Source organism: Juglans regia, chromosome 2 (genome assembly GCF_001411555.2).
Source record: "Juglans regia cultivar Chandler chromosome 2, Walnut 2.0, whole genome shotgun sequence".
NCBI lineage: Eukaryota > Viridiplantae > Streptophyta > Magnoliopsida > Fagales > Juglandaceae > Juglans > Juglans regia.
In genome coordinates this window covers 27,028,428-27,055,029 of record NC_049902.1, presented here as the reverse complement: position 1 = coordinate 27,055,029, position 26,602 = coordinate 27,028,428, and the positions used below count along the sequence as shown (strand labels likewise).

At 32.5% G+C, this 26,602-nt stretch overlaps 2 protein-coding genes across 4 annotated transcripts; one reads left to right on the top strand and one right to left on the bottom strand.

Annotated features, from left to right (window-relative positions):
• Positions 1–9,289: 9,289 nt before the first annotated feature.
• LOC109004019 (probable methyltransferase PMT21) lies at positions 9,290–14,689 on the top strand. Of its 3 annotated transcripts, XM_018982405.2 has the most exons (9): positions 9,303–9,501; positions 10,769–10,902; positions 11,297–11,588; positions 11,689–11,837; positions 11,946–12,141; positions 12,490–12,700; positions 13,231–13,906; positions 14,045–14,122; positions 14,309–14,683. In XM_018982405.2, exons 3-9 carry the CDS (start codon positions 11,319–11,321, stop codon positions 14,529–14,531), a joined length of 1,803 nt encoding a protein of 600 aa, XP_018837950.1. In that variant the 5' UTR covers positions 9,303–9,501; positions 10,769–10,902; positions 11,297–11,318; the 3' UTR covers positions 14,532–14,683. The 3 variants fall into 3 exon arrangements, with proteins under 3 accessions (XP_018837949.1, XP_018837951.1, XP_018837950.1); XM_018982404.2 differs by lacking the exon at positions 10,769–10,902 and having other exon boundaries at positions 9,290–9,501; positions 14,309–14,689; XM_018982406.2 differs by lacking the exons at positions 10,769–10,902; positions 14,045–14,122; positions 14,309–14,683 and having other exon boundaries at positions 9,297–9,501; positions 13,231–13,910.
• A 1,652-nt stretch (positions 14,690–16,341) lies between these two features.
• LOC109004021 (cyclin-dependent kinase F-4-like) lies at positions 16,342–24,675 on the bottom strand. The gene is made up of 19 exons (XM_018982407.2): positions 24,543–24,675; positions 23,141–23,398; positions 23,002–23,053; positions 22,317–22,904; positions 22,159–22,237; positions 21,882–21,950; positions 21,707–21,796; positions 21,473–21,611; positions 21,159–21,261; positions 20,991–21,043; positions 20,825–20,891; positions 20,438–20,546; positions 19,785–19,850; positions 19,476–19,544; positions 19,295–19,358; positions 19,076–19,192; positions 17,665–17,696; positions 17,010–17,088; positions 16,342–16,765 (listed from the first exon to the last, which is right to left on the bottom strand). The coding sequence occupies exons 4-19, from the start codon at positions 22,322–22,324 to the stop codon at positions 16,545–16,547; spliced, it is 1,365 nt and encodes a 454-aa protein (XP_018837952.1). The 5' UTR covers positions 22,325–22,904; positions 23,002–23,053; positions 23,141–23,398; positions 24,543–24,675; the 3' UTR covers positions 16,342–16,544.
• Between the last annotated feature and the right edge of the window lie 1,927 nt (positions 24,676–26,602).

Below are 26,602 nucleotides of genomic sequence, written 5' to 3'. Positions count from 1 at the left end.
GTAAAAAACGGCGAGATCCATTGAAAACATGTTTGTATTTTATAGATTACACAGATAATTAACTATTTTGATTATGAGTTATTAGGCTGCAAGTGCACAATTGGTAAAGCAATACAAGCTAATGGATTCTAACTTCTAAGATGAATGAAATTATTCACCCAACTCGAGAATCAAAAGTCAAAAGGCAAGCCCCACAACATTCAAGTTTCCTTTAGACAGTCATACGAGATAATTTTAAATAAAAATAAAAAATTATTTTTAATATTATTATTATTTTATAATTTAAAAAATTAAATTATTTATTATATTTTATGTAAAAATTTTTAAAAAATTATAATAATAAGATGAAATAAAAATGTTTATATATACAAACGAGACCTAAATTTGTGAAAGAAATTATTTTTATTAAAAATTCAAAACTACTTCGATTTTTATAATTTATTTATCATAAAAATACAATATAAATGATTGCATGAGAAAATTAAAAAAAAAATGATTTTTTTTTTAATAGATCAAAAGAAAGAAGCGTCAAGGACACGAATGACGAATGTCTTTTCCGGTTACGGTGGAGCAGACAAGCAATCTGTCTCTTTCCTAAGAGTATTCTCAAATTTATCTTTAAAATTTAATGGATTTCATAATTTTTTATATTTATCTATTTTATTTAAATTTAATCTTCATATTAAATTAGTCATTTATTCTCTATATAATAATAAATATTATTAATTTAATATTTTTTTATTTAATTTATTTGTATCACATTTTATAATTCTATCAATTTAATATTGATAATAATTATATTTTAATTAAATTAATCTTTATTACATTTATTAAATATTAATATTAATATTAATTATATTATAATTAAATTAATATTAATATTTATCACATTTATTAAATATTAAATATTAAATTAATATTAATTATATTATAATTAACTTATCATTATAATTAACATAATGATTAATATTCCAATTAATATTAACTAATTAATTTATTTTTATCACATTTTATATTTAATAATAATAAATTGATCCAAATTTCATAATTACAAAAAATACCTACATATTTTGTGAGAGGAGTGAGAATTGAATATTTTAATGTTTGGCTAACCTACTGTTCACCTACAAATTTGGAGAATCAATGTTGTAACACCTGAGATCAACACCAAGCTGCTTTCTAAAATTTCTGGATTTATGTGTATAGAAAGCTAGTTGATTTGTCAAATATTTATATGGGCTAATAAATATTTTTCAAGAGACAAGTTGGAATATTGTAGAGTTTTGGTTTAAGGCCCACAACTTAGAAAAGAGTCATTTCATTTATTTATTTATTATTCACTACCATACTTGGACCCAAATGTTTTTGAAATGGGCCCAGCCGCCCAAGCCGTGGGAACTTAGGATCCGACTCCATGCGATACATATCTCCACGCTTATGCACTAATTCACGTATCTCCCTTTTGTTTCTCGAGAGTTTTTTATCAGTTTTTGTTTCTATATTTATGCGCCTTAAACACGTCCTGCACACTTCTCTTCCTTCTAAACATAAGACCCCATGGCAAAACAACAACCTCGGCCCTCCTAAACCACGAAATACGTACACTGCCATAAAGATAGTAAACACAGCGTTGCATTGCATGCCCCTCCCACCGTCCAATTTCAATGCCCGTCCTCACCACCGCGTGAAGCCCAACAGCTAGTTGTCCTAGCGTCAACCACGGGACCACCGTGGAACAACCACTGCCACTAGCATCCATCCAATCAACAACAACCAGGGCACACCTTCTCCTAGACTCCACAACCTAGCCATGGAGGGTGCACCCTTGCAGAAACTGTAAGTCAAATCACCGTGAACCACCCCCATTGCCAGAGCTCCTTCACAACCAACTCACAACTGCTGGCCAGCCACTAGATCCAGCCTTGTAAGCACTGTGCAAGGAAGCCACCAAGTCACCTGCAATCACACGGTGAACCTCTGTTTTTCACAACTAAAAACAGAGTAATCCACATATAACAACTCCTCCACGCTGGTTGCCACAGCCTCAAGCAACATCACTGCCCAGCCATCGAGCTCACCACTATCGACCTCCACCTAGCCCTTTGGTCTGCCGTGTGCCACCTCAGGCTCACGGTGAGCTTCATTCTCTCTCGTGCCGAGCTCTCTCTCCGTCTCTCTCTCTTTTTCTACGTGAGGTTTTTCTCTCACTCATCTCTCTCTCTCTCTCTCTCTCTCTCTCTCTCAGAGTGCCCCACCACCGTGATCTACCACCGCCCCCAGCCATGCCGCCGTAGTTTTCCACCCAAGCCACCACTGCACATAGCTTTCGGTAAGCATGGCCCCTGTCACGTGATATTAGATCCTAGGTTATTTTTCTCAAAGAGCCATGCAGATTATAAGTTTTTCTTTTCCAAAAATGCCCTTGAATGAGTATGTATTGATCATGTTTTTATCATCTGCCATGTGCGGGATTTTATTTGTAATATAAGAATTTATATTTACGGATAGAAGTTAAATTACTAAATATATGAGTTCTAAATATGATTAAGTTAATTTTCAAAATGAATCTAAGTTGTAGTTGTTTAATTTTAAAATATTTTGGTATAAATATATTGGCTAGTATTAAGTTTTACAATTTTATTTCATTAGTAAATAAGTTAGATTTTGAGTTTTAGTCGGACTAATTATTTGGACATTAATGAATTGAGAAATGTGACGATATTTGAGGATTACGTGAATTTAAGTTTTTGAGGAATTAAATAGCTTATTTTAGAAGGTTAGGCTTAAATATCGAAATACATTATTAATTGGAAATTTACGAGAATTACGTGATTATTTTATAGGTGACGATTAATTATTGTTCGGCATTTTGAGAAAAATTCTGAAAAAGTTAAGAAATCCAGATAAGCAGGGTTCCTATGCTATATTTGCATAAAAATAAAATGGGTTGAGGTTGATTTTTGAAAATATGCATGTTTTGTTATGAAAAGATATTTGAATTACCTCAGTTATTTGTTCTGCATTACTCATGAGATTCTGTTTAAGAATAAAGTATTTTCTGGCATGACTGGTATAGACGTGCTATTTTGCATTTTGCTTCTGAACTATGCAAAAGAGAGCTAATATAAAAGTTTGTGCATAAAATTATGTTTTGTGATTTGATTCTATTATATTCTGAAGATGTTCTGTACTCTGATATGATGTGATTTTTGAAAACTTTTGGCATGACATTCTGAATCGGGATTTGGTTTGTGGATTGTGATCTATTTGACCTACCACGGGTGCTAATAGTGGCTTCTGTTTGGGTTGGTACCAACTGTTATGTTTCTGGTGAACTCACTTTGGAAACAAAATGATTTTTCTGGTGATCTTTCATGTGTGCACACTCGGGGCTCCGAGAATAAATAAGGGGAAGATTCACATTTTGTTTCTGCTCTATTAGCTACTGGGGTTTGCACAACCCTACTACGGGGGTTAAACATGGCATCTGATGTGATATGATGTTCTGGTATGATGGTGGTCAGTTATGCTATGCCAAAAGACTTTTGAATAAGAATATTTTCTGAAACTTTCACTCTGATATTTTTGATAACATGTTATGATTTTGCATTCTGAAAAGAAAAATATTTTGTTCAGCATTCTGAATTATGATAAATGCTTATGTTTACACACTAGTATATATTTTTTGCTTACTGAGTTGTTGATAACTCATCCCTTATCTCTAAATATTTTTCAGATGATTTTGAATAGTTAAGCTAAGGATCAGGATTATAGAGCAATGGTGAGATGATTATTTAAGCATAGTGGATTACTCATAGAAGATTTTTGAGAATTGATGGATTTTATTAAGAGATTTTGTAGTATTATGATGACTTTATAATTTGGAGTCTGTAAATATATTGATGAATTGTGAGTTTAAAGTAATAGGGAGTAACTCTTCGATCCCTACGGGATCGGGGCGTTACAACTGTAGCAAAAGTCTAAAATTTTGTAGAGATGTCTAATCCAATGTGGTGGTTTTTTTGGCACATATTGACTAAAGTTTAGCTATCATTAGACTTTAACCAAGCCAATGAGGATGTTCTAAACCGTTTTGGCTAAATTGCACATCGGGAAGGCCTCAACTATGTCACATCATTCAACTTTATAAATTAGACATGTTTTGAAATAGATTCTCTCGTAAAATAGAATAAATAATTTAAAATTTTAAAATTTTAAAATAATAATAATATTAAAAATAATATTTTATTTAAACTTTCAATTTTTATCTTAATTCATCTTATCTCAACTCAATATCCAGACCTCTCAAAATTTCTTTTGAAGCCATCAAATTAGAGGACTTTTTTTCTTTAAAATATTTGAAGGAAAAATGCTATATGAACTTAAGAAAAACTTATAAAAAATCTAGTTATCCACGTATCAGTTATTAATATATTAAAAATTATGAAATTTAAAATTTAAATTTCAAAATAAAAATAATAAAATGAATTTTATAAATAAAATTATAAGTAAAAGTATAAGTTCATATAGCACAAATCTATTTGAAGTAGACTTACAAGAAACTCACTGCAAGTTGGTTATAACTTATGGCCTCCATGGGGCCAAGAGAGAGCTATTATACATGGTGTTAGAAAGAAGAAAAATGGGACTCCATCATCCATGTTTATTGTAAGCTATATATATTGAGAGAAAGCAATTGGATTGGAAAGCCATGTTAAAAGAGATGATGGTCGAGGTGTGTGCCCACTTGAAAGCTATTTTTCTTTCTTGACATTGTTATATGTTAGACACTGTTGTAATATAGTAAATTCCAAAAAATCTTACACCCTTGTCACCTTCCAATTTGACCTATATTTTTCTGTTTAAAAATTACTGAATGCATCCGGTTAGAAAAATATCAAATAATATAATTTCTAATAAAAATACCAATAGTTTTTTTAATTTTATCTATTCATATTTCAACTTGATGCATTCAGTGAGTTTTTAACAGGACTTTTTTTTTTTTTTACATGTTTTTTCTTTATCAAAGAGGCTTATTTTTCTTTGTTTATTTCTTTCTTTTTGAAGTCCCTCCCATTGTTGTTTGGCCTTACACCTTTTTTTATTGTTATTTTACTATCCTTTTTTTTTTTTTTGGCTCTTTGAATTTGGATTAAAAATATCAGAATATGATGTTCGTGCATAATCTAGAAGAAAATAAATTCAATCAACTAATGTAATCATGTAATTTAATTAAAAATAAATTCTGTTTTATAAAACTTGACTTTCTTTTGCTCTTTGAATCAATTTTTATAAAATTGAAATTATTTTAAATTAATTTACGTGATCACGTTGGTTGGTTGATTGAATTTATTTTCTTCTAGATTATGCAAGAAGCTCATATTATGAGATTTTTAATCCAGATTCAAATAGCAAAAAGAAAAAAAAAACTGAATAATAAAGCAATAATAAATTAGGTGTAAGGGTATCGATCATTACCCTTGTGGTTTAGTGTTGAAGATTAATAAATCTAGCTGGTTCTAAATACTCGACAAAACCAGTTTGACAAAATGTTAATCTTCTGATAATATAGGAAACTCAGTTGTTTCGAAAAAGCAAACATTGATTTGCCTCTTAAACGTTACCTAAATGGCTTCATTGTCTTATTTATTTTATGGGAAAACTATGTTTTTGTGCTTTCAAACTAATTAATTATGATTCTACATTTTTTTTTTTTATAAATACTATAAAATTTGAGACATTACACTTAGATTAATAAAAAAAAAAGGTGACATTGCATAATTATGGCTTTCATATCATATCTTAATGGAAGCTGAAAATTATAAAATTACTGATAATTTGAAGGTGTAACATGTAATTAAATGATTTTTAGGGATCGTTTGGATAGTGAGATGAGATGAATTGAGATGATTTGTAAATAGTAGTAAAATTATTAATTGAAATTAAATGAGATGAGATGAAAACCTCTATATCCAAACGGGCCATTAATTATTCCAAGGTTTATCCAAAAAAACAAAAACTGCTTGTGAGACTCAGATTCTTTGTGTGTTCAGTATTTATAGTTTGCTTGCTTCTGTGGTTAAGATTGGAAAGGACTAGTCTTCCTTATCTAAGATGTAAATAATCCCCTGTTTTGTGGATCCCTTGTTTCATGTAATGTAGGTTGGATTTGTATAGTTTATGTATAAGATCAGCTAGCTAGGTTTAGAATCTTGGCATCTTAGTTTATATTTTTTTGGTTATCTTGTAAACCCCAAAATGTTTAGATGTAATTACAGTATTTATCCGCTATAAGCGAGATTTTACCAATAAAATCTCGGACATCGTCCTCTTCTCTGAAAAAAAAAATACAATAATTACTATTTTAAATTTGACAATTTTTTTTAAATGAAGTGCATGATTATTGATTACACACCTTAAAACTATCCAAATCATTTATCGTCTCCTTGCGCAGCCAATTAATTTAAAAGCAAATCCTAAAATGGTTAAAAAAAAAAATTATCTAGCAGCCATATATAACACATCTGCTTTTATTTTTTTATTTTTTTTTTCAATAAATATATAGTATAAGAGTGCTGAGTACTCAAATTAAAAATAAAAAACTTGCCATGCATTTCATTCATATGTTTGTGGTCATTTTTTTTTTCTAATTTTTAATATTTAAAATTTTTAACACTAAAATTGAAGAAGAAATGAGTGATAAAAAAATTAAAAAAAAAAAAAGGTGTTGGGAAAACCATAAAGTCTTTTGTCAACGTCTCTGTGCCTCACCACGACCCTGCTGCATTACTCACCGCCATAAAAGTCTCTGTCTTCCTGTCAATTGTCATGACTCGTGTGTGTATATCTGCAATATTATTTCGTATTTTCATTTTCTACATTCTTTTATTGTACCTTTCGAGAGAGATTGCCTGTGTGTTTCTAGGAGATAAAATGAATTAAGATTAAAATTAAAAATTAAATAAAATATTTTTAAAATATATTTTTAATGTTATTTTTATTTTAAAATTTAAAAAATTTATTTTATTTTATATAAGAATTAAAAAAATTATAATAATAAAATGAAAATTTTTTAAAATTTTCAAGATTTTAAATTTTAATCTTAAAAGCAAACCAAGTCTCGATAATTAATACATACATACATATATCTCATTTTATATTATTGTTAGACAATATTTTATATTGTGAGTTTTACCCACCATATTTGTGGCTTTATAAATTTACAAATATTTAAATTAAAAACTTTATAGAAAATCTTAATTCATAATTTGATACATAAATCTTGAGTTGTCCTCTCCATTGGCTCTCATGCATGCTAGCTCATTCTATATGTAAGAAGTCTTACATTTAAAAAATAAAAATAAAAAATTTATAAATTAACGTGATTTTATATAATATGTTAAATTTATTTTATAATACAAATAATTTTATAATCAAACATAACACATCAAATCACGTCAATTTATAAATTTATTTTATAAAAACTCTTTACAAATAAAATATTTTTTTATATAAAAATTATTTATTTAAAAAAATATCATAAAAATAAACTCGTGATGAAATATGAGGTTATTATAACATTCTTTTTACCGTAAGTACTTCTCCTAAGAAATGATAATATTATATATTGCCGGGCGTCTTGACCCTTAACTTTAGCGACGTTCATCTAGTCGTAGGGAGAGGGACCGCTATGTTTGTCTTTATAGGGTAGAGTGGGCGTACGTGTACTGCATGGTTTATGTGCATTTGGCTGTTCATATCATATCCTGTCCGATTCTATTTTTGTAATATATATATATATATATATATATATATATATATAAATACAATTTGGCAGAGGAATGTGTTATGTCACGTTATTAGCAAGGCAATCAGAATCGAACGATCCAAACTTCTGCGAATGTCTTGGATGCAGAATTGGAAGGGTTGGCTGTGAGAGAGAGGTGGTTTGGATATATATAAAGATAAAACTTCTCATAATTTCATTTAAAAATATTTTTTAATTTTAAATATTCAACTTTTTTTTATCTAATTATTACTTAATCATTATCCAAATACAAAAATCAATACGATTTTTACAAATTTTAAAATAAAATATAAAAATCAATACAAAAATTAATACAATTTTTATAAATTTTAAAATAAAAATTATATTAAAATAGTTTTTTAACTTTATAATATTTTTATCTCTCTTATTATTTACAGAATTCTGAGATACTCAAAGTGTCCAGATGAGCTCTAATAAAAAGAAAAAAGAAAAAAAAAATTATGGGACACTATCCATGTTACAAAGAGTTATAATAAATAAATTTGTTGAGTGTGTTCCTTTTGATTTAAAGACAGGAAATTAAGGGCATGATCGGTCCTCTTGACGAATCCGAAAGCCATGTACGTCCAAGACAACTTAGAATCCATGCCCTTTCTTCAATTCAACCACCATCTCATGAGTTGTATCTTGACTCTTTTTAACTTTCAACTCATGGCACCTTTGACTTGTAACATCTTCATCTTGGGTGCATCGTCGTGCATGGTTCACTAAGTATTCCCACTAAATAAGTGATATAGTTATATAAAAGTAAATTTATAAATTGATCTGATTTTATTATGTGATCATTTTGATCTATTTTATTATAAAAATAATTTTATAATATGAGATATCGCATCAAGTTATGTCACTTTGTGAATTTATTTTTATATAATTCTTTTGCGTCTAAAGTAATTAAATACTACATTCATATATCATTTTTATTATATATTTTAAAAATATGCTATTTTTAGTACTCTTACATATATTTTTTTATATATTTATTATTAAAAGTGAAAAATAAAAATTGATAAATAATATTATCTTTTCCTAATAAAATAAGTTAGAGTCTAATATTTTTCATTTATAAATAATACGAGATATATACATATATAGATAATATTATAGTAATATTCTAAATATTTAGAATATAATTATTTCAATATAAATTATTTTATGACTTAATAATTAAATTATCATTGAATTTAACTTTGAGAATGCTTAAGTAAGGATTAAAGATAGAGAGTTATGGCAACGGAAGGCTTGTGTCGCTTGAGCAAACCAGAGTGGAATACCTGAAAAACCATTCAGTTGGACCTTTACGTGAATCGATGTAGATTCACCCAGAAGGAGAGGAAAAAAAAAGGACAAAACTTTAAAGTGAGTGTAAGAGGGAGATTTCTACAGTATTTTACCCTTTTTCTTGTTTTTTCGAGAACGGAGAAGATATTAATCAAGTAAAAGAAAATCTATTGAAGGCAAGGAGGTCATAGTTTTTTAAGACAGCTAGATATCCCAGTACAGTTATCGCATAATCCTGAATTCAAGGCTCTTCTCTCTTGTTCACGCACAGAGAGAGAGAGAGAGAGAGAGAGAGAGGTGTGTGTGTTCCGGACAGCCATAGCTTACTCTTTGGATTTTGGAAGCAAAGTAAAAAGAGAGGCTATACACAGACAGAGAGAAAGAGATAGACAGAGGTACATACTCGCCGATCATCTCTCTCTCTCTCATCATCATCATCTCCCTCAACTTGTACTGTGCTACTATTCTCTACTTCCCTCACTGTTCTTTTGTAATTTGTTTCTTGCTTTTCTTCGTTCTCTTTCAGATCTGCTCAGATACTATCATCCAATTGATACTCTAATTACCTTCTATCCGTCCTTTTCCGTTTTCATTTCAGATGTATATGGTTGTCTTTAGACATAAATGCATGCCTCCTTCATGGGTTTTCTTTTAATTGCATAATGGATCTGCATTTTCGCTGCAGACCCTATTTTTCTGTTTTGATTTCCTAGTTCTGAATGGTATACATGCTTTAGTTTTGATAATTACTGGACGGGTATTTTGGAAAAGAAAACATTTTCTAGACATAAAGTCTACATCAGTTACTTTGTTCTGCTTCTGCGCTGTCTCGCTCTGTTTCAGCAACATATGGATGATTTTCATGCTATACTTTGATCGATATGCAATGGGACTGTGTGCTTTTGCCTTTTTACTTTTTTTTTTTCATCTCATGTTCCTTTCTTGAGGTCATACAGCCATTGATGATTCAAAAGAAAAGCAGCTGATTGGCAAGCAGTGACGATAAAATCATGGAAACTTTCTTACGTTTCAAGAAATTATTAAACTACATGATTCGCTTTCTATTTTATTTCCTTTTTGCTTTTCCATGGTCTGGGGTAAGATCCAGTGCTTCTTTTTCGACTTTTTATACTTAAATGTTTGGATTGTTGTGGAAAATATAGCTTAACGAATAAGTTTTATTATTAAAAAATTATTTATTTTTTGATAACCATATGTTTAAAATACTTTCAAATGTGTTACATTTATTTGAAAACAAATTAAAAAAGTACAATCTAATATAGAAATAACGATTATTTGATTTTTTAAAAAATTATGGCCATATCCTTTAAATTTTGAAAATTATAATTATCTGAAAGTTGTATAGTTATTTTCGTCCATTGACAATCTTTTTTAAATTCGAAATATGTTTCACATTATCCGAAAAAACTTCTTTGAGAAAATAATATTTTTCTTCGAACCTACTTTTTGATTTATTTGATATTAAAAAGTACTGTTATAGTAGTTTCAGCCTCTACCCAAGTCGTTTTAGAGATTGGTATTGAGTATTGACAATGAGAAATTGGAGAATCCTTCCGAGATTTTCGTTGATTATGTTTAGAGTTTTGTTTTGTTTTTTTTAAATGTCCACCTAAATCTCTCTCCTACTTTTTTTTTCCTTAGCAATCTCTTCTTCGGGGTGATTGAGGACAATTTGCATGCATAAACTGGAACTTTCCTTGAAAGTTGAGTCCTGTTTCATGACTTGCATCGATCTAAGTGATACACTCTCCTGGGGACTTTAACTTCTCACCAAAGTAAACATCTTGCCTTTTGCTTTCCACGTTGTAGATGTGTTTTGCTCAGTCGAACACATTATTAATACACACTTTTTACGTGAAGTTGTAGCATTTTTTTCTTTCTTTCATTCATTTTGTGCGTGTGTTTTTAGTGGCTCTTGCAAGGTACTAAGTGTTCTTCATTTCCTTTGACTTCCAAGTGCGGATGGAATATATAATTTTGGAATTGAGGAATGGTTCTGATTTCTTTAATAATAAGGATACAAAAACAAGGAATGCCTCTGTTTTATATATGGCTGAATGACCGAGATTTACTGAGTTGGGGGAGGTGGATTATTAGCATTGTCAAAAAGTCATAGAAAAATTTCCAGTCTTTATTTACTTGCTACTTTTTTCCCTTGCATTTGTACAGATAGTTTACGACTTCAAGGATCATGAAGCATAAAGATGGAAAACCAGCTCCCCAAGGGGACAAAAGTTTGAGGCTTGTCCCCATGTCAGTCATGTTTTTGGTGCTATGTGGATGTTCCTTTTATCTTGGTGGGATATTTTGTTCTGAGAAGAGCAGGTTTGACACTAAGAATGTTGCAAGTGATGTCCAATCTCCCAAGGTATTGATAGTTGCGCCTCTTCAAAATAAACACGTTGAGTTTCCTGAATGCAGCAGTGACTATCAAGACTACACTCCATGCACAGATCCAAGGGTACTGTTAATTTTCATGTTCTTGTGCTGTAGTCCTTTTGGGATTTAGGACAAGGCTTTATGGTATTAAATTCCCTTCTGATTCAAGTTTATTTGTACAGAGGTGGAAGAAGTACAGTGTTCATCGGCATAGTTTCATGGAACGCCACTGCCCTCCAGTATTTGAAAGGAAGGAATGTTTGATTCCACCCCCCGATGGGTATAAGCCACCAATTAAATGGCCAAAGAGCAGGGATGAATGTTGGTACAGGTATAAGATCTTTTTATTATTAATTTAAAGTGCCTTTCTAACTTTAAGTCACATGGTTCAGATATCTAATTATGGTGCTTCATTGAATTAATCATGTGGACCTTACAGAAATGTACCATATGATTGGATTAACAAGCAGAAATCAAATCAGAATTGGCTCAGGAAAGAAGGGGATAAGTTCCTCTTTCCTGGTGGGGGTACTATGTTCTCTACAGGTGTTGGTGCATATGTTGATCTGATGCAAGATCTGATCCCAGAGATGAAAGATGGAACTATTCGAACTGCCATTGACACTGGGTGCGGGGTGAGTGACACACATTGATCTTCTCATTTGTTCATGGAATTCATCTTATTGAAAGTAAACAAGATTTTTGAGGGGGAAATGTGCTTACCTTCACTGTTCATCATGAGGTGGTGCTCATCTTTGATTTAAGTCACTGATTGCAGAAACTAACGTCCAATTTTTTTTTGGTCCTTTCTACTAGTCATTCATTTGTATATATATTTGTTGATATACGTTTTATCCATATTTGAGACATGTTCACCTGTTTGCAGTACTGTATATTCCCAATGAGAAGTAGTGGAAGTCATAAATATTTTTTACGCGGCAAAAGCTAGGCCAATTAATTTGTGTAATTGACTAAAATTTCAGGTTGCAAGCTGGGGTGGTGATTTGTTAGATCGTGGGATTCTAACAGTTTCTCTTGCCCCAAGAGATAATCATGAAGCTCAAGTCCAGTTTGCACTGGAACGTGGAATTCCAGCAATCCTTGGCATCATTTCTACACAACGACTTCCGTTCCCCTCAAAGTCATTTGATATGGCTCATTGCTCAAGATGCCTTATCCCATGGACAGATTTTGGTAATTCTTCTCTCATACTGTGAAAATTTTCTGGTAATTTCTGTTTAAAAATCTAAAAAACTTAATCGAGTCCAAAATAGACAATTGAGTAGCTGCATACAAGTTCTTTTCATGCTTGGTTTTTCCTTTTTGGAACTTTGGGTGAGAATGCTTGTGATATGATCTAATTAGAGTGCTTTATGTGCTCTATGTACTAGATCAGCAATTATTCATTTTTTGCCTCTTTTATTGGCAAATAGCATGTTGCTCTTTCTGATCATACTGTATATTCAGTTAAGTGTCTGCAATTTAATTTTCTGTAATTTTCATAAGGCAGATTGTTAGGAATTTCTGAGTTGCCTGAGTTTCTTCTTTCTTCACTAATTTAGATGGGAGGTGGTGGTATTAAATCCTCCTCCACAGAGGTGTTAGGAATTCCCTTTTACAATATTCATAAGGTATTAGGGGAAAAAAAATTGCTGACTTCTTTTTTCTTCTCTGGGTGGTATTAACCTTGCTTTCTTTCCACAATGGACATTTCCTGCTTTCAGGTGGAATTTACCTCCTTGAAATACAACGCATACTTCGTCCTGGAGGTTTCTGGGTCTTGTCTGGCCCACCTGTTAACTATGAACGTCGCTGGCGAGGATGGAACACAACTGTGAAAGAGCAGAGATCGGATTACCAAAAGTTGCAGAAGCTGCTAACTTCTATGTGCTTCAAACTGTACAACAAAAAAGATGACATTGCTGTTTGGCAGAAATCTTCAGACAGTAGTTGCTACATTCGGCTGGAAAATCCAGATGCCTACCCACCTAAATGTGATGATAGCATTGAGCCAGATTCAGCATGGTACAGTCCACTTCGCCCTTGTGTTGTTGTTCCAAATCCAAACCATAAGAAATCTGCATTGGCATCCATCCCTAAATGGCCTGAGCGGTTGCGTATTGCTCCTGAACGGATTTCAATTATTCATCGTGGGAGCGCTAGAGCTTTCAAGCACGATGACAGTATGTGGAATGCGCGACTGAAGCACTACAAAAAGTTGCTCCCTGCCATTGGGACTAATAAGATACGAAATGTAATGGACATGAATACAGCTTATGGAGGTTTTGCTGCGGCTTTAGTTGATGATCCCTTGTGGGTCATGAATGTGGTCTCATCCTATGCTCCCAATACACTTGCTGTGGTCTTTGACCGGGGTCTCATTGGAACTTATCATGATTGGTAATATTTTTTTTATTAATTTTGGAATTTGTCAAGCTTTCTCTCTGCATTGATAGCATACCAAGTGCCTTCTTTGTAACGTATTAATTATGATACTGAATAGTGTGTGATGTTGAGTGTTCAATTTCTGGTTGCTAGGTGTGAAGCATTCTCAACATATCCTCGAACATATGATCTCCTTCACCTTGATAGCCTCTTTACTGCTGAAAGCCACAGGTAAAGGTTTTTTTTTTTTTCAGTTTTGGGTGCACTGTAGCTTATATATGAGAGCAACAAATCAAAACAGTCCTGATTAATTGAAACATAGAACACTTGATTCATCTAAGGAAAAATTATGAGTAGTAGAATACTGTGAACTACACATAATGTTGCTTATGACTCATGTTGCTTATACTCTAGCAGATGTGATATGAAACGTGTGCTCCTGGAGATGGATCGGATCCTGCGACCAAACGGGTATGCAATGATTCGGGAATCCAGTTATTTTGTGGATGCTGTTGCCTCGATTGCCAAGGAGATGAGATGGGGTTGCCATAAAGAAGACACTGAGTATGGTACCGAGAAGGAGAAGATAATGATTTGCCGGAAAACATTATGGTACTCGTCTATCAGGAGCTCAGGCTGAGAATGTATTAGAGGGTCAAGAACAAATATAATTCTGGATAGAGAGATTAGTTCAGTCTAAAGAAGCTCAAAATCTTTGAATTCATATTCTTCAAACTGAAAATTAGTTACCGAGTAATATTAATTTATTAATGTAAAAGGCCTTTAACTTTATATATATATATATATATATATGTATATTCTTGAAGGCACCATATAAATTAATTTGAAGGCTTACTACGTACCCTCTTACCACCTTTTTACTACTCTTTTTTCAAATTTTTATTTTTTTTTATTATTTTTTTTAAAGTATTTTTTTAACATCCTTAATAATTAAGAAAAAATTAAAAAAAAATATTTAACTTCACTAATAGTTACTTCCTTAACCATTAAGTAAAAATAAAAAATAAAAAAATAAATGAGTAATAAATGGATGGTAGGAAGTAGAGTTGTACAGAAACCGAGAAAAAAAAATAAAAAAATAAATGAGTAATAAATGGATAGTAGGAAGTAGAGTTGTACAGAAACCGAGAAAACTAGCTGGCATGGTTGCACCGACTCAAACTAGCTGCCAGACCATGAAACCAACGAGGAACCGGTCGGCTGGCGGTAGATATTAACTAAAATCGTGATCGGCCGGTTCATGCAAACTGGTTGATTATATAATATATATATATATTTTTTTTTTATTTATATGCGTATGCAACATTTCACTTACTTAAGTGAAACGGTATCGTTTTAAGTTCCCATTTTTGCAAAAAACATAATATGAAAACGACACCGTTTGGTTTAATACGCCAAACGGCGTCACTTTGGGTTAGGGCTTCAACCCTAACCCCCAACACACCCCCCTCCTTTCTTTTTCATGATTCTTTTCTTCAATTCCGCCGTAGCTCTTTGGTTCTCAACTTCTCATCTCCCTCAGCCCTCTCTCTCCCTCTCACGCGCTCAGATCTCTCATCTCCCTCTCAAATTTCCCATTTCCCTCACAGTCGACTCTGGTCTGAGATCTCTCAACTCCCTCTCAAGTCTCATCATCTCCCTCTCACTCTCATGGGATGTATTGTTTCTGGCATTAGTGGATGTTTTGATTGACTGAAATTGTTTGAATCTGATTGTTAGTTACTTGGTTGAGAAATTTGTATGTGATAGGAACTGATGGGACGCCAATGAATCGACGGCAACTGACCAAAACTACACCGGCCAGTTTTAGCACCCTTCATCGACGGTTTCAATCGGTATCGTCTCCTACAAATCATATCAGTTCATTTTTTATTTTGGACCGAAACCGAGCCGATATGATCGATTTTCACCCCTAGTAGGAAGTAGTAAGTCTATCATATCATATTATACATATATATATATATATATATATATATGATTACAAAACAAAGGCACTCTGACCATCCCCAGATGATACGTATTTCTGCTCTGTTCTGCACTACTCGGGACTAGTTTGACAACTTCTGGTGTTTGGTTGAATAATTCGAAGCAATTGACTCTAAAAGAAGGAAGTAATGAATCTCGGCTGCCAACAATTTTGACCACCAAAAGCTATTTCCATCTTAATTTGATGTTTTTGTAATCTTTTATCCAAATTAAAGATCGTTTTTCAACATTTCTTTTGGAAAGAGAACTTAATGTTTAAGCTTTCACAAGGATGCAAACAGGTCAGATGCCTTTGCTTGAGTGCCACGCAACGCTTCTTGCACTATAAATTCTAAATTAATCCCCGTCCCTGAACTTATATTTAACACTATTGATCAGGACAAGTGAGCTACTCGGAAAACACAATTCCTTGTAAATAAACACGCATTAGAAAAGATCAATCATCAAAAGAAGCAACACCAGTTTAACAAACATATTCTTTCCAACACAGCATATATATCAAAGGACCAATATTTCAAACAAAAACACAGCTTCATAGGTTTTCTTTATATATTTTTTAAATATAATAAAAGACAGTCTCGACCACAACCGACAAACAGCACACTATGCATATATATATATATATATAAAATAATGGAATAATCCATCAGAGAGCAACGTTTCTCGTATATGTTGAAGGAGGCTGAAACTGATCTTTAGCAGGCTTCAGAAACATATCACCTGATCCAGAAAACCATTGGACTCCAGCCTTCATGGGAGGTGGTCGTGGCTTCCCCACATACTGCCTTTGTGGACCAAGACTCATGTTTGCCAACTTCTCAGTTGAATCCAAGACTTCCCGTGCAGTCATCATCTTGTTCATGGAGTCTTATCAACAAACAGTGTACTCAAAGTTAGTTGTAAAAATCATATTCGACATAATATGCTCCGTTAAAAAATACATTTAAAACAAGCAACAGAAACAAAAACACCATATCTCATCCCCTCCTTTACAACAAATGGTTTAGTACTTCTAACTTCAAATTATATATAAACTAATAACAGGCGGAAGATGGAAGAAAGAAACAAAGAATGTATTTTAACAACAGAACGTAAGAGACGAGAAACTTACTTGGAATATTCCTTCCTGGCGGCCGATATCTTGGCTGTTCTATAGAGCTCTTCAGATATTTATCATCTTTACTTGCATCCTTCACCCCAAAAAACAAAAGAAAAGAAAAGAAACAGGGTGTAACTAGCCATTCTTTTTACAAAAAAAAAGATGCAAAAACTGAAATGCGTACAGTCATGTTTATCCTTCATGAACCTCAAGAAATTTATTTGAAACATGAAAAAATATTTGATGGGGCCAGGGGGAAGCACAATCGTCTTTGGCACTACCGTGTTGGTAATACCATTAAAACATTTTACCAGGCAATCTTCTTAAAAATACAGCTAGTAAATGCACTCAAAAAGTCTCAAAGCCACATGACTCATTCTGAAAAAAACTGCAACCAATTGACACTTTCCACAAATCTTAATCATCACAGTACAATTTAACTTCCAAGAAAAATGGTTTAGAAAAAATTGAGTGCAATCAAATTTCATGTGAAATATATATTTTTTTTTATTAGTAAATTTCATGTGAAACATAAAGTTTAAAAATTCATCAAAAAGACATTAAGCAAAAATAATGTTCCGTCCTAGTTAAAAAAAACTAACATATTTTGCAAAAACACAAACAACACACAAACTACAATGTTAAACAAAAGACTTCCAGCACCTACCTGATTAACCAAATCCAGCTTGCGCTGCACACCTGTAACACCATTTAGGATAGCATGAGAATATGGCACTTTATTTGGCACCTTGCTTTGCACACCATATGTTATTTAAAAAAAACTCATAATTCAACACGTAATGAAAACTTATTCGTTCTCCTCAAACTATATCCAAACAAATTTAAAAATTGACAGATAAAAATAAAACATAAAATTTGCATTATACAAATCACATATGATCACTGTATAAACAGTGGTTCTTGGGAGAATGACAAGTTAGGCTCACTTGACACATACAAGTATACACCAAAAGCCTTCCGACATTGATTGATTGACCAACAAGACAATTTTTGTGATGACCCAAGGGAAGCCCAGCCCATGCCTCATCTGGGCTTATACTCCAAAAGAATTAGTGAAGGTTATAACTGAAGCCTCTGGGAATCATTACAATCCGAAAGAACTTCTACCTCCCAAGGATCCCGACCACCACCCTTTTGTACCATGTTCAAAGCATTACAATTTCAATCCTTAACACGGTGCTCTAAAAAGACTAACAGTAATGCATTTGAGTCCTCAGAAGCTATCTTGCTATAATATTTGCATCAGATTAAAAGCTATACAAGTATGGTAAATAGCACACTGTCATTAAGTATTGAAGCAAAAGAAGACTCAAAGTCTTATATGTAGCTCATTATGATTATGGTTAGAAACAGTGTCTTTGAAAAAATCTCTGAACATTTTTTCAATCTTAATCCACACTTATTTCACCAAAACAATGTCAACAATATATATTTTTTTTTAATCAAAACATCTAACCTCAATTTCTATAAAAAAACAAAACCAAAACTTGGAAAAGAAAACTCTCAAATTTTTCCTGTCCCCTTTTCAAATCCCAATAAAAACACATCTGCAGAACTTTCTCAATCCAAAAATATTTTCAGTGGGTCACATCACTTTCACAAAACCTCAAAAAAAAAAAAAAAAACACCATCTCTAAAAGTTTCCCAAAAAACTTTTTTGATAAGTAAAAAACTTCAGAAAGAACTCAACAAATTCTTACATCCAAACATACATATGTTCAAAGTCAGACTGTGGCAAAGATATACAAATTCCTTGCAAATTCATGTCAAGTCTTCACGTAGCATTTCACGAATTGTCTAGTTATGCATTCATAAATAAAATTTACCAACCCACTAGGGCACCATCCTGATATGTACAACTTATGTCTTTTTTCTGCACGTCGCTTGTAGAAGTTTTATTCTTTAGTTAAGAGAAAACTGTCGTTAAGTTAAAAGCAGACTATTTTTTCTCATAACCTCATCTTACGCACCACAACTATCCCCTGAACATCATTAAACAGATCAGGCAACAAAGTCAAAGAAAGATGATTTAAATGCAAAACTATGTAAGTAACCACCTGTGCTTAAAGAAGCATTTAACTTAGGAGAAGGATAATTGCTAGTCAGCTTTGAGCTAGGTAAAGGCCCAGATTGTCTCCTAGCAGATTGTTGCTCAAATGCTCCCCTTGTTCCAACTGTGCAACAAGGAAACCGAATTAGGGTCCTGCATATTATAGGTAAAGCAATCCAAAAACCATCAAACATTGAACTAATGGCAGTCCAAGTAGTAGACAAACCTGAAGGAGGTGTTCTAACAACAGCTTCCCTAGATCGAAGGTATGGTGGAACATAAAAGCAACTCTGCCATATCAAAAGGAGTTAGGCTTTAGAATTCATGGAATAACAACATTACTTAACATATCGCACTCAAATTCAAAGTAAATATCACCAGACAGATTCACAAAGATGAGCCAATACCTGGAAGAAAGGATGCTGAAGGGCTTCAGCAGCTGTTGGCCTCTTGAAGGGATCCCAGGAACAAAGTGACTAATGTTTATTAAGAGAGAGAAAAAGTGAGACAAAAGAAAAAAGAAGGTTTAAGTATAGATTGCAACCTCCGTAGAACTAAAATAACAGAAGCAGAATACAATTTCTTAAATTCCCTATTTTTCAACAATAAAAAAATACAATCATCTTAAAATAGCGGCCAAGAAAGAAAGAAATGCACTGTATTGGTTGAAAAGAAAGAAAGCAGGTTCGTATTGCTTTTTACATGGTGGTACTTACTGTAATAAGGCTGATAGCATCATTGCTTGCAGATGGGATCAATACAGAGAGATGGACAGCAGCAAACTGCAATGTCGGAATTACAAATGTCAGTAAAAAAGTTTACTTTTTGAAGTATCACCAAATTAGCTGTTAGCATGATAAGAAAAGAATGGACTGCATAGATTACAAACTCAAAAACCATGCACTTTGTGGAATAATTAACGTCAGATGAAACTGCTCATACTGAAAGTGAATAATGGAATGACTTTTTGTCACCTAGTTAAGACATGAAAAGATCAAGCATTTTTCACACATTTTTATAATCCATAAAGTAATGTAAGGCAGAGTGACAAAAACCATTATCCTCAGAGCAGGTAAAGCTCCTCTCCATTTACTTCTTCCATTCAAACCATAATTTTTTTTTTCTTTTAAAAGGCTAGCAAGACCAAGCCTAAAGCCCTCAATTATTTTTTTGTTGATCAGTAAAGAAGGACTTTATTGATACAAATAGGTATAGCCCAAGTATACGGGAAAAGCACTCAAAATATATCACAATGATAAATGCAAAATATTTTCAGAGTTTAAAGCATGCCCACAGAAAATTTTCAAGAGTCAACCTCCTACAGCACATGCAAATAAAATATATGCAATTAAACAGAAAAGCAACTTACCTGGGGGAACTGGTAGTTGATGTCTCTTGCCAGATGAAGTCCATCAGCCCATGTATCCTTGGTTGGACTGCCTATAACACTGCATATTTTGTATATCTCATCGGCTTCACTGCAAGAATACAAATAAGCACCAATTATGGACCATCCAATTAGCAGATCCCTACCTAATACTTATCAAAATTAAAACCAGATCCTCAAAGTAACATAGTTTTAACAAATTTCCAACAGATGAGAACAAGGATAAAATAGGCATATAAAAAAGAGAACAAAGAAGAAAAGGGATAAAATTTCATATGAAATTCTCATATGCTGCCAAGAAAGTCTCTCCTCATGCAATAAGCAACAGATGAAAAAGGTACTCAATATTCAGAAAAGAAATACATGTACCTAATACCCGGGAAAAGAGGACGGAGAGTGAACAACTCAGCCATTATAGCACCCATTGCCCACATATCTAGATGTCAGAGAGAGACAACAATTCGTAAGTACCATATGAATAGAACTGCAGGCAACCATAAAAGTTAACTACAAGTTCTTCCAACCAAACACTTACCAACTTTAGAACTATACAGGTATGACTGAAGCAGTACTTCAGGGGCTCGATACCTGGCAATGGTCACATATTAGAAGCCTATAACAAAGTACAAATTCAACTCCAATAATACATGCAGAAGTTCATAAATAAGAAAGAAGAGTAACAAGAAAAAAGGAAAACACCTACCAGCGCGTCGAGACATACTCAGTATATGGTGGTTGCGAGTTAATTTCACGAGCAAGACCAAAATCAGCAATCTTGATTTTGTCCTTTGTAACCAACAAATTCTCTGTAAAGTGGCTTGCAGGTATTAGTTGTAAACTACAACTAAAAGAAACTAGCAGCATACCCGTTGACATAAATTAGCAGGCTCTCTGCAGTTATTGTACAAGACATGATTCTTTTACATAAATCCAACAGTATATCTTTGTCCTCAGAAAATTCATAAAGCACTTTGGTTTCTCTTTAATCAGTAAGGTTCCACCAAGATTGTCAATTACCTGGCTTAAGGTCACGATGAAAATATCCACGCTGGTGGATGTAAGCAAGAGCTTGAAAAACTTGAAAACACCAATTTCTGACTTCAGCTTCAGAGAAAAGCTTTTCCCTATCCTTCATGAGTTGGTATAGGTTGCATTCCTGAAACAAAAATGTTATTTAAAAATAAAAATAATTAATTATAATGCTAGCTTTTATAGCAATCAATTGCCAAGGACAACAGAAATGCCACCTACCATGTACTCAAACACGAAGTACAAGATGTCATGTTCTCTAATGACTTCCTTAAGCTTCACAATATTTGGATGATTCATTTTCCGTAATGACTGTCATAAGAATAAATCTTTTATGTTATTTACAATATATAGCAATGCCAGAAATTGAAAATTCAGAAATGGTAGATCACATTACCTTCACTTCTCTCAGATTTACACACTCCTCCCACGAATAATACCTTTTCTTCATTTTTTTAATTGCAACCTGTTAAAATCGAAGAATCTGTATTAGAAACAGAAGTGCATTAAAGACAAGAATACTCAAGTTCATAAAGGTGAATTAAAAATTATAAAATAAAAATAAAAATCACCTCTTAAAAAGAAGAATGTATTATAAACAGAAGTGACTTTCAAAAAATACTCAAAACTGTAGAGGCCAATTCTAGAGGCAATGGAACTTAAATAAAACTTACAACTTCATCAGTCTGCTTATTAATAGCTCTCCAGACACATCCAAATGTTCCATCACCAACTTCCTTGATTAGGTTGAACCTAGAATAGACCAATAAATTATGACAAGAACAAGAACAAACAAACACAATAAAGCAAGCCACACAATAGAATAACTCACCTCTCCATTTTTTTGGAACAAAAGCAGCTCTTTCTTTATTCGGGAAAACTATAGGAACTCGCAAAAGATAAAATAGTAGTTGTCTTCAATAGAAACTTTCCATATGACACTAACAATTGCCTTGCTGGTCCAGCTGAATCCAGCATTAATCTTCAGCAATAGCATCCACTAGGGCAAGACCAGAAATCTTTTGATGGATGGGCTGCACAGACTTGTTTACTAATAAACCCACAGCTTCAAGGCAGTAACGCAGGGTGGACAGTAAGATAGGATGAGTACCAGACATCATATTGAAGCCAATCAAAGAACCAACAGGAAATGATTGATCTAGCGAACAGAAAGGATCCCCTAGCTCAAGACAGGGTTACCCAAGGGTTCGGAACTTAGCAATAGCTAACTCATCTATACTATGTAGAATTTTTAGCAGAATCTTCAAATAACTTGGATCTTTTCACACGAAATGGTACCCATTTGGAGCAACAATGAAACAACTAAGAACTAAGCAGTCTGCACAGAGTCGACAGAAATGCTTATCTAAATGTCAACTATGGTAAGCAACCTCCAAAGTGTTATAGGCAGAGTTCAGCCCTGTTTAAATAGAGGAGGAACACAGTTAGAAATGGTAAAATGTCTTAAGAGTATAAATAAATGTAATCACAGAAAGATAACTGACAAAATGCCGTACCCCGGAAGATGTTTTCCCAAAACTTTTGACTGGATGTTGTATCAGAAATGCACTAGAAACAAAATTATTTATTAGAAAGTAGATCAAGAACTTGGCCAGAAGAGAGAGAGAGAGAGAGAGAAAGAGAGAGAGATCTTACTTATACAATTGCACTAAAGGTCCAACATCTATCTCCGAAAATACTTGCATTCCGCCTTCTGAAATGATCATTTACGAGCAGACCACTAAGTGCAATTAACAAAGGAAACCAGAAGAAAATCTCCAACGACAAAAAACCTCCAGTCAAGCACTTCCTGGAATGAGAACACCCTAAACTGGTAGCATTTTGACCAGAAGCACACTTGCTCCATATCTTAGGAAAGATAATAAATCCCTTTGAACCCGAGCCTGGCAGAACCTGAAAAAAAATTGCAGCATTCAAGCTCAGCGCAAATAATCATCCAGAAAGTATTAACCTAATTAATATCAGCAGGTGAACAGTCTCTCAGAAGATACGGGAGAGCAAGTTCTAAACCTAAACTAGTCACATATTCAGGTGAGAAGTATATTTATTTGTTCAAAGCTACAGTATCTACCAAACAAGTTAACCCACCATCATGCTTTTTAAAGTAACGATAGCTTATCTGTTGTTCGCTCTTACAACCGACCCATCGAAATATATTCTGAACATGGCACGTGAAAGAAAACAAAAATACCGGGGATCTAACACAGTGCAATAATAAAGGATTAAAATAAATACTTCAAACACAAATTTAACAGAAAACCACAAGTGAAATTCTTCAAAAGATTAAAACAAGGGCTTAAACATGGACGAGAAAATAAGATTACCACAAGATGACTACAGATACAAACAAAATATTAAGGAAATACAACCAAATGTGGAAAATAAGTCCAAAATACGAAATGCTAAAAAAAAGAAGCACATCCCTCAAAGTTCTTAACCCACGAGAGAGAAAAATTGATAAACATCATGCATATCAAATTAGCAATCGCAGCTAATGGTATAACGACAAAAATAAAAATGTATTGACGATTTCTTTATACAAGCAATAAAGATATTAAAACTATCAATCCCGGTAAAAATCTCAATTACGTACTTATAAAAAAAAAAATCTCGATTACCAACAAGTTAAAATCAAGTGAATAAACCCTAAATCCAGATCCGAAACAAATCCAAAAATCCTTGATAAAATTCCGCAAGGAAACCATAACCCTCAGCGGTGAAAACCACGAAATATCTAAATTTGTTGAAATTAAAGGTGTAACAACGGAAAGCTATCCGTTTCAGCCACACACAAAAAAGGCCACAAAACCCCAAAGTCTCAATTTAATTCGCACAAATTTCTATCGATTAAACCCAATTCGGAACTTACCAACAAAGCAAACAAATAAAACACAATACAAGAATAAGAATTCGGGACAACCCAAAGAAACTATAACCCCAAATCGAAAAACTCCCTATCTCCCCCCCCCCCCCCCCCCCCCCCAAAATTAAAATCAAACAAATACATCAGATATGATTCGATCCGACCACAACGCACCTGAAAGCCAAGCGGCAGAAGCACCGTCGCCAGGGAGGAGAAGAATTTGAATCCAGAGCTTCCGTCTCTCTCTCTCTCTCTCTCTACCCCAAAAAATCTTGATATGCGCCTTCCTTGCCTCCGTCCTTCGTGGCCACCAAGATATATATAGTACCCTTCCTTATACAAGTATAACTTTTATCGCTCTCCCGGCTTCGATTTTCTACGGTCAGATTTATTTTTCTCTCTTTCCTCCAACGGTCAGGATGTCCCGCTTGTTGGTCACCCATCTTTCCAGACCTCATTCTGTTTCTTTATTTATTTAATCACAAATTCAATAGTAATTAAAAAAGGGTAATTCTTTGTATTTTAAGTCTTTTAATTAAAACTTATTTGAGCAAGTAAACATAATCCTGCTATTTTAAGGCATCAATTGTTTATGCGATATAATTTAATTTTAAAAAAAAAATTAAATTTTATAAATTAAATTTTATCATTTAAAAATTTTAAAACTATAAATATTATTTCTTTCCATTAAAAATCGAACAAAATAAAAAATTGGATGATTTAGGCTTCGTTTGCTTTGTAAACTCATCTTAACTGATTATTATAATTTTTTAAAATTTTAATATAAAATATAATAAATAACTTAATTTTTTAAAATTTTAAAATAATAATAATATTAAAAAATAATATTTAATTATCTCAATTCAATTTAACTGACTCGTTTGTATTCACAGTTTCCATATTAATTTATCTCAATTTATCTCACTATTATTAAATAATTTTAACTCATAAATTTCATTACTATTTATAATGAGAAATGCTTTAAGTTCCGAATTCGGGATCCAAAAAATGTCCCGAATGGAACTTTTTTTTTTTCACCAAATGATTAAAAAAATATTTTTAAATGATGTTGTGAATTTTTTATTTTTTTAAAAATATTTATGATAATTAAAAAAATACATGAAAAAAAAAAATTAACTCTTTTCGAGATAATTTTTAGATCCCGAATTCGAAACCCGTAACATGACTCATTTATAATTTATCTTATTATTATTCACAATCTATTTTAACTCATCTGCGAATCTAAACCACACCTATTTAACATCCAAACACAAAGATTCCATCGGTCGGTTGGTGGGTGGTTGGCATCGTATACCCTCCCATCCTTATCGGATTTTAATTAAATTACTTAAACAGATCAGAAAAAAAGGTTAAATAATTAGATTAGGACAGAAATAGTATTGGTGAAATTAAAAAAAATAAAGAAAGAATAAATTGGGTGGGTGCCGACTGCCGACCGGTCGAGGTGTTTGGAATTTGGATTAGCACTCACACAGGTGGCGGCCCCGGAGTCCAACTGCGGTATTACGTGTCACGCATGCGGATTGTCCAAATTTCTATTACTTTTTAATTTGGCATTTTTTTTCAGGCAGGCTTTTCTATTAAATAAATAAAAATGTTACTTTCTCATTTATATTTTGTAATGTTGTGTATATTTCACATGACTTGTTTTATCAATTACTTATTAGCAGTTATATGCCACGTGACTGAAAATACTAATAATTAAGATAAAATAAAGCATTATTTTAAATAAATTATGTCTGACTTAGTTTAGAAATTTGATAAGGGTCAAAGGCATACAAAGTATGTAGGTGTGTAAAGCATATTTGATAAGATAAATATTTTTTAATCACAAAAATATTATATAAAAATAAATTTACAAATTGACGTGACTTAAAATTATACGTTATTATGTAAAATTATTTTTATTATAAAATAAATATAACGTATCATGTAAGAAAATATCAATTTATGAGTATTTTGTAAGAAATAATTTTATTTAAAAGTTTTTACATCACATATCATAGATAAACTTACAAATCAAATCATGATATGTGAATAGTATATTGTATAAAGATCTTTAAATAACACTACTTTTTATAAAATATGTTTGGGGTGACAGCAATTCTCATTTGATAATTCACATGTAACACAAAGTCAAAGGTAAGACTATTCTATATGCTTGACATCTTTCTTCGTATTTTTTAAAGAGTTCAGCTACCCATCATTTATTG